Raw genomic sequence first — 8,200 nt, 5'->3', positions numbered from 1 at the left:
TTCTTTGAACATTTGAAACAAGACATAATGTGATTCGGCATACCAGCAATGTTAGATTTAATAAGGGTTAACCTACTTGCCCTTGAGAGTGTTCCTTTCTTCCACCTAGACAACTTATTTGATAATTTAAGTAAAAGTTCTTTCGCATTTATAGGATCCTTCCAAAAAATAACATTATGGATACCCAAATACTTTCCTATTGTAGCCTTCTGCTAAATGTTATAGCTTTTTTCATTGGAGTTGGTATTGTTGATGTCTTGTTGAAGTTAGCATCTTTACTAGGGGTATTGTTGATGTCTTGTTGCATAGAATAATTTCCACTTTACTAGGAGTATTTGTTGTCTTCAATGTAATATTGATGTTTATGTAATGCAATTGATTGAGTAAATGCAATGTAGGTGCAACATAAGCCAATAATGAAAATTTTGATGGCAGTACTTAAGTGGCTGGCGACACAATACATTGTTTCTAGGTATTAAAAATTGCACTTGAACATGGTCAAGTATCAGACGAGCATCTTTACACTTCTCATAAATTAAAATTAAAACTAATTTTGTAATGAAAATTAGCGGTAAAATTTGTAGCATAAAAATTCAAGGGACTAGAGATGTAAATTTCTAAATTTTTATTATGTAAAAATTCATTTGTTTAAACATAGTAAAATTCATTTGATATAGTTAAGAATGAGTTCTTGATTTTGACCGATTCACGTTCCCTTTACCTGTTTGTTTAAATGCAGGGAAGTCATGTGCCACAAGTAAACGTCTCCTCAAAGAAAAAAAAAAAAAAAGAACACAGAAAAACAACACTTTTTTGATGATACAAATAAACAACACTGGAATATACTATGATAAGCAAATTTAAATATGACTCAATATGTTGGGTGGTATAAGGTACATACAGAAGATTACATACATATACTACCAAACTTGTAAGACATTATACATAGATTTTCGAATATAAGAAAACTGTTAAGGGTACTTAAATTCTCAATCTATTATATCAAAACAGAGCTTAGCCTCATCCCAGGGACCATGGATCTCAAATTTGTATTCCTGCATCTGTATGAGCCAGTATGGACAGACAACTGATACAATAATCAACAACCCTAAGAACATCACAAAAAGAAATAGGTGCAAGGTATAAACAAGGGCCAAGGTGGCAATCATCAGACCAAAAGAAAACCACATGTGCAAACGGAAGGAATATTTCTTCATACAGTAAGTAACCAATGGAGCGAAAAGGAAAACTTGCAAAGAGAAGTGCATGATTGCAAAAACAAGCAGAGTTGATGGAAGGCGGGATGCAATAAAAACTGAGGCCACAATAGAAGCATTTAAAGAAATGCAACTTGTCAATGTCGGACTGTTTAGAGCACCAAGTGTTCTTACAGTGGATCCAAAGTAGTCATGGAAGAAAAGATGGAGCAAAAGTAGTGAAACTGTTACTGCCAAAATGGAGTCTGAGCTAATGGATCTTGTAAGAGTTTGATAGATAGGAGCCAAAAGATACAGGCCAGAGGTGAAAAAGGAAACATTGAGGAGGTAATGCAAGAACAGATTGAGGGATAACATTTCTTGAGTTAAAAGGAGAATAAGAAAACCCAACCCAAGAAGGGTGACATCAAGAAGTAAAAGTGAATTTTCATTAAGAGTTGATCTGAGGGTGTAGATCCAAACCAACCCGATTAGAGCTACAATGCACAAATATTGGGAGATGGACACTGAATCCTGCATCACTTTTAGCAAGTCCCTTTTAACAACATTGGCATTAGTGACCATATCTTCAAGAAAAGATTCATCTGTGTGATTGTCATCAAAACCAGGTTGCATCCCCCCATAAACCACTTTTTTCCATTTGGGTTTTGCGGGAGATGTGCTTTCAGTCATGCTGCTAACCATTGCAACTCAATTGTCTAGCAAAAACAAAAACCGTCTATAGTCATGTGAGATCTAACCTTCACAGGGACTTCCAATGAGTTTCCAGAAGAAATAGGCTTTGCCAACCTGTCCAAGTATATGGAAAATAGATAATGAAGAAACAAAAAATTACTAATAAAGACAATCACTTGACTTCAAAAAGAATTCCCCCCCCCCCCCCCCCGACTTTATGCGAAAATAATTACACCAAATATTCATTTCAAAATGTATATCGAGCAGAGAAATTTCAGACATCCCTCAAGATCAATGTGGGTTAGGTGCTCTGTCATAAGGAAAAGAAAAACAAAAATGCAATGTATCATACCTAAAGGCTAAAACTAGTTTTTTTTTTTCCTCTATCATAAATATATATATATATATATATATAATACACAGACATACACACAAGCAAGAAATACCAAGCTCTTGAAGAACACACAACCTAACATTAAAAGAAAAAAAAAATTCAAAATTTTGCACCCACAAAATACATAAAATTATAACTACCAGAATAAAAACAAACACAGACAAAATAAAAATAAAAAGATAAAAAACTGAGAGAAAGTTGAGCACATATCATAAGTTTGAATTACATATTAGAATCGCCAGATACCCATACAGAACTATGTGAACAACCTGGAAATTAGCCTCTACATTCACAGAAAGATGAACCTGATAACTCAAAAAAGACTCGAGGCTAATGTCAAGAAAAGGAAGAAGTCTATTGACAGAAGACAGAGGGTCCACAGGGTTATTCCCAGCTTCCATAAGCAGGGGCATCACCGGAGCCTTTTGTCTTTTGGCATCATAAAAAAAGATCAAACACCTAACTATTCAAGCAAGGCACAATTGCAGTCATATACGTAAACTTATGTACTCAAGAGGATAGATCATACAATGTGATCAACAAGCTCCTGTCCTGATTTTAGTATAGTTTTGCATAAAATGGTGCTTCAAAGATAGAAACGAATAATGTTTTCCATGCATTATATTGTTAAGTGGAATATGTAGACATTAAGCAGTATAATTATAAATATTACTATTAATGTCAGCATTCATGAAAATTACTTGTTGTCTTCAAGTTATAAAGTTAAGTAATATCCAATGAATGTAGAAACAATTTGGTTGCTTTCTTTGTTGTTTTAACAAAAATAAGAGGACCGTCAGCAAAGCAAACACGAGGTTAGAATTCAAAAACATTTTAAGTGTTTCTAGTGTCAAGTCTTAATTAAACTGGCTCTTTAATTTGTTGGTCCAATGTACTCAATGTACTGTAAATAATACTTCTCTGGGAATGGGACAAGTCTCCCGCTATAAAACAGTTTGTACTCCTCTCAACTTCTATCCAACTGCATCCAGCTGGCTTTTTCAAGTCTCTTATCCTCATAAGCTGTCTTACCTCCATGACCCTATCCCATCTAGCTTCTGATGCATATAAGTTTGACATCACCACATAGTTCCCAATATTATCGACTTCAATTTCAAACAGATGATCTGCCACAATACGGCCCAAGTCCACCATATGATGAGTTCTACAAGCACCCAGCAATGTCCCCCATATGTTGGCATTTGCTTCAATAGGCATCTTGGACACAAAAGAAAATGCATCATCAACACGCCCACCTCTCCCAAGGAGATCCACCACACAAGCATACTGTTCCACGGTTGGTTTGACACCATAAACCGCTTCTATGGTATAAAAGATCTTCAGCCCTTCATTCACAAGGCCAGCATGACTGCAAGCAGATAAAACAGCAGTAATAATAACATTATCAGGCTTTATACCCAACTCAAGCATATGAGAGAAGACCCCAAGTGCTTCCTCTCCCATACCATGCATGGCAAACCCACCAATCATAGCTGTATACATAACCAGATCCTTATGCAGGCTGGACTGAAACAGCTTATAAGCACATACTATGGCACCGCATTTTGCATACATATCTAACAGAGCTCCCGTCAAGTAAACGTCATGAAGAAAAGCTCTCACCACATATCCATGACACTGCCTCAGCAGGTGGACTGAGGATATTTGAGCAGATACAGGAAGGAGGCTCATAATGGTCATTGCATCTGGCTTCATTCCTTGAGCTTGTAACTCATAAAACAGATTAACAGCTTCAGCAGGACAATCATTTTCAGCATAAGCTCGGACCATTAGATTCCAAGAGATGAGATCAGTTTCAGACATACTGTTAAATACCATTTGTGCATCATCATGCGACCCACAATTCACATAAGCTGAAATCATTGAATTGCATGTCGCTCTTTTCTGTGATAAACTCTGAAAGATCTTGAATGCGTAGTCCATGTTACCACATTTGGCGTATGCATCAAGTATCGCATTTCCAATATTAGGCTCAGTATCATCCAACAAAAGCCCAGCCTTAATTGAATAGCTATGAGTTTCTTTAACCTTTTCTACTCTCAATACTGCAGAACAAAACTGAATTATGGTCAAGATGGTAATATGATCCGGTATCATACCTTCCTTTAGCAGCCCATTTAATAAGTTCACAAACTTGGTAGAATAGCCAATACCTGCAAAGGCAACTAGCATGGTATTCCACGATATCAAATCTCTCCTAGACATCATCAAAAATGTCTCATAAGCATCTTTAATTTTATCACATTTCACATAGAAACTAACCATGGCATTTCCAACTGCTGTAGACTCGTATAGCCTAGGATGTCGAAGAATGTACCCATGGATCTTTCTCCCCACATGCAAGAGTTTTAAATGTGCACAAGCAGGCAGAATGCTGATAATAGTTACAGAGTCTGGCCCCATCGTCTGTAAAGAGATTAGTTTGTGAAACAAATCCAATGCTTTCAACCACTCACCATTTGATGAATATCCTGCAATAATTGCATTCCATGAAACCAAATCTCTTGATTTCATCCTGTGGAACAAAGATTCCGCTTTTTCTATTCGTCCAAGAAGTAAATAAAAACTTAACAAAGCATTGCACACGGAAACATCTGCTGCTAGTTCACTCCGGCGTAGAACATAACAATGAATCTCTCTCCCTGACCAGTAGGCATTATTATCTAAAGAAGCACAAATGGGCAGAATAGTTGCAATGGTTGCATTATTTGGGTCCATTGGTCCTTTGAGCATCCAACTGAACAACTCATACGCCTTTTTTATCAATCTATTCTCAGAAAACCCTGCAATCATTGCATTCCACGAAACGACATCTTTGTCAATGATGTTATCAAACACAGTATATGCATCATCAGAAACTAGCCCACATTTTGCATACATAGATATCAGAGAATTTCCCACAAGAACATCTGTTTCTAATCCAGACTTAATCACATAAGTGTGCACACTCTTCCCCATATCTAAATCCCCTAAGCGAGCACACACAGGAAGAACAGTAGCAATGGTAACAGAAGTCGGCTTAGCCTTCCCACCTACATGCATATCATGAAACAACTTTATTACCTCATCATTGTACTTCCGAGATGCAGAAAACCCAGATAAGACAATGTTCCAAATTACAGAATCTGAGTAACACATTTGACCAAAGAGTGTCTTGCAATCATCCAATGCACCACATTTGGCATACATATTGAGCAGTGCTTTCGAGACAGAGAGGCATGAAAGATCACCATGCTTGACAACATAACAATGAAGTGCTTTTCCGGAATTTATTGCTAAGAGGGCAGCACAGGATTTGAGAAGGGCTGCTAATACCTGGTAATTGGGTTTAAACTGACCAGAACTTTGAGAACTACGAAGTGGAAGAGGCAACACTTCATTATGCCTGTCATCTATGCAGTAGCTCCTTTTAAAATTTCGAGAACTGGGTGACACATGTCTACAAGCAGCTCTTGTACGCTTTAAATATATATTACAAGCATTAAAATTTCTCAGCATTATAGCTGAGTTAAAGAAGTTTTAAGCTTTTCAACTTCCCACTCGGAAACCTAAACCAAAATTGGGCAGCCAGTGGAGAGAATTCCACCAAGTACATGTATGGAACCACATTCTTATGTTGCTTTACATCACCGCTTTTTCTGATTGTAGAGAATGTCAGCCAACAGAGTCCTGCAGTGTCTTCTTCCAAATACTGGCCACTCTGAGTTCTTTCCTCAAAAAAAGATGACTGAAATTGAGGAGGAAAAGGGTTATATTAAGATACTTCCTGCCTCCTCCTTAAGAATTGTCGCTTCAGTGTACAACTCTTCTTAGTGGCCGTGCTTGACCCTATTTTCAATAAAGATGGCATTATTTCTAATTCAAAACCTCTCAGCTTTTAACTAAACCTAGTGGTTGGAACAATTGCATGTTGGCATACGTACAATAGCCAATTACTCACCCTTATGTATTCGCCCTTTCTTTCTCTCATTTCTTAAGCTTGTCTTGTCCAAGCCAAACAAAAGAAAAATGCAAAAAATATCTAGCAGTGTGGAATTGTGGCACACCTAAGTAAATCACAAAATCAAGAGAAAAGCCATATGAAGATCAACAAAAATCCATCTGCCTTCTTTGGGAATTTAACATTTTCTTAACAAAAATGGAAAAAGATTAAAAAAAACAAAAAAGTGGGTTTCATTCAAATTAGTGTTGGGATACATAAAACATCTCTAAATGCAATTGAAAATGCAGCAAATCTCTAAATGCAAAGAACAAGGATCCACAAAATTTCACACTGTGATTCATTTCCAACACCTTGTCAACCAATCCTATAACCATTATCAGAATAGAGAAATGAAACACAAGCAGTTTTCCTTCAATTTCTTACCAGAGAATCACAGATTAACTAAAATTCACGCATTAGTATGCTCTTGAGTTTGAAACTAAATGTAAAACCGGAGAAGAAATAAATTACCATTACCTGATTCCGATTTGGGGCCTATAGGGCTCAACTCTTAAGACATATCAACAGGGGCTGTGGGCAACATTAGATTAAACTGAATCAGATTTGCAACTCTACTACAGACAGCCGCCCAACACATGCATACTCAAACAGGAACAAAGATCGAAAGAAACAGTACCGTAGGTAGGAGTACAACTTCATCTTCATCTGGGCGGGCACCAACACCAAGATTAAGGGGTTGAAGTCTTTTTGACACGTTCGGGACGGCGTCTACTTTGTGTTTACTTGTAACATCAACATGTATCACTTGGCGGACCATCGGTGGGTGGGTACTGGGTAGGGCTGTAAATACTAGGGGTATGTGGGATTCGGATATTAGCATTTTCTTAACTACTTTGAATTAATAAAGTTTGATCTTTTGGACTTTTTTATATTGCTTGAAAATTTATATTTGTTCCGGTGACTTTGTAATGAACCCTATAAATTAAGGCTGAGGGTTGAGTTCCTTCTAGAACATGATAACTCGAAGTTTTAACATTCAAGGTTACAGCTTTTAATATGTGTGAATCACTAAGGCTAACTGACAGGACCTGCCCCGAATTTCACCCTGAAATCCGAGGTGGCCCTGTGGGGCCCACCTTAGGAATAACTCTACCAAAAATTTGGCAGAGTCACCCCTAAAATGGACTACCCAAAACCTGTAGAATTACAATCACACTTCTAACAAATCATCCATAATCTTCTGGAGCCACCCTGCTCCCCAAAACCCAACAACTTCACAATAAGTAACTGAAATCCGAAAATAACATATTCTTAATTACACCAAAGTAACTTCCAACCTTTACATTATTTATCCCCCACAGGTTATCAGAGCAATCTAAAAGAGGAAGAAGAAAATAACAATACAGGTAGGTTCAACAGTTAACCTACAATGAAAACAACAGCAGCAGATGCTATGCTCCGAATCCTACTATGCCGAACCAGCTACTCTGCAGACTGGGCATTTGAAACCGAAGGGCCCAGGGGAAAAGCACATAAAACGTTAGCGTGAGTGGACAAAATAAATAAATAAATAATTGTAAAGAAAAGTGGGTTTTGTGCTTTTCCACATTTATTCCTTTTAAAAACCCGATGCATGCAACTTTTAAGAAAAACACATTTATCAACAAATCCAAGATTCTCGTAAAAACACACCAGCCCCGCTGGTTACGATAACATCGAAATCCAAAATTCTCGTGAAAACACACCAGCCCCGCTGGTTACGAAAATAACGGACTAGCCCTGCTAGTCAAGTCACGAAAAAGTATGGGGAAGAAGTTATCACCATACGAGAAGGGAGCCTCCCAGGCTCGGGTCGGAGTGTCCCACACTCTGGAGCATCCCATGCTCTGCTCTTACTCACCCACAAACACATAGTAAGCAGGGAGGAGTACTAATAGGCTAGCTAGCAAT

At 37.6% G+C, this 8,200-nt stretch overlaps 2 protein-coding genes across 5 annotated transcripts; both read right to left on the bottom strand.

The window, feature by feature from the left end:
- Nucleotides 1–841: 841 nt before the first annotated feature.
- Nucleotides 842–7,011, bottom strand: LOC133721184 (phosphatidylinositol N-acetylglucosaminyltransferase subunit C-like). Of its 2 annotated transcripts, none has more exons than XM_062147724.1 (3): nucleotides 6,927–7,011; nucleotides 6,767–6,820; nucleotides 842–2,006 (listed from the first exon to the last, which is right to left on the bottom strand). In XM_062147724.1, exon 3 carries the CDS (start codon nucleotides 1,899–1,901, stop codon nucleotides 990–992), a length of 912 nt encoding a protein of 303 aa, XP_062003708.1. In that variant the 5' UTR covers nucleotides 1,902–2,006; nucleotides 6,767–6,820; nucleotides 6,927–7,011; the 3' UTR covers nucleotides 842–989. The 2 variants fall into 2 exon arrangements, with proteins under 2 accessions (XP_062003708.1, XP_062003709.1); XM_062147725.1 differs by having other exon boundaries at nucleotides 6,761–6,820; nucleotides 6,927–6,998.
- Nucleotides 2,081–7,011, bottom strand: LOC133721182 (putative pentatricopeptide repeat-containing protein At5g08490). 3 transcript variants are annotated; one of them, XM_062147721.1, is made up of 3 exons: nucleotides 6,927–7,011; nucleotides 6,767–6,820; nucleotides 2,081–6,135 (listed from the first exon to the last, which is right to left on the bottom strand). In XM_062147721.1, exon 3 carries the CDS (start codon nucleotides 5,803–5,805, stop codon nucleotides 3,148–3,150), a length of 2,658 nt encoding a protein of 885 aa, XP_062003705.1. In that variant the 5' UTR covers nucleotides 5,806–6,135; nucleotides 6,767–6,820; nucleotides 6,927–7,011; the 3' UTR covers nucleotides 2,081–3,147. The 3 variants fall into 3 exon arrangements, with proteins under 3 accessions (XP_062003705.1, XP_062003706.1, XP_062003707.1); XM_062147722.1 differs by having other exon boundaries at nucleotides 2,081–6,034; nucleotides 6,927–7,008; XM_062147723.1 differs by lacking the exons at nucleotides 6,767–6,820; nucleotides 6,927–7,011 and adding an exon at nucleotides 6,248–6,754.
- Nucleotides 7,012–8,200: the final 1,189 nt, after the last annotated feature.

This window comes from Rosa rugosa, chromosome 7, assembly GCF_958449725.1.
Source record: "Rosa rugosa chromosome 7, drRosRugo1.1, whole genome shotgun sequence".
Classification (NCBI taxonomy): Eukaryota; Viridiplantae; Streptophyta; class Magnoliopsida; order Rosales; family Rosaceae; genus Rosa; species Rosa rugosa.
Note: the sequence above shows the minus strand (reverse complement) of the source record. Positions and strands in the feature narration are given on the sequence as shown.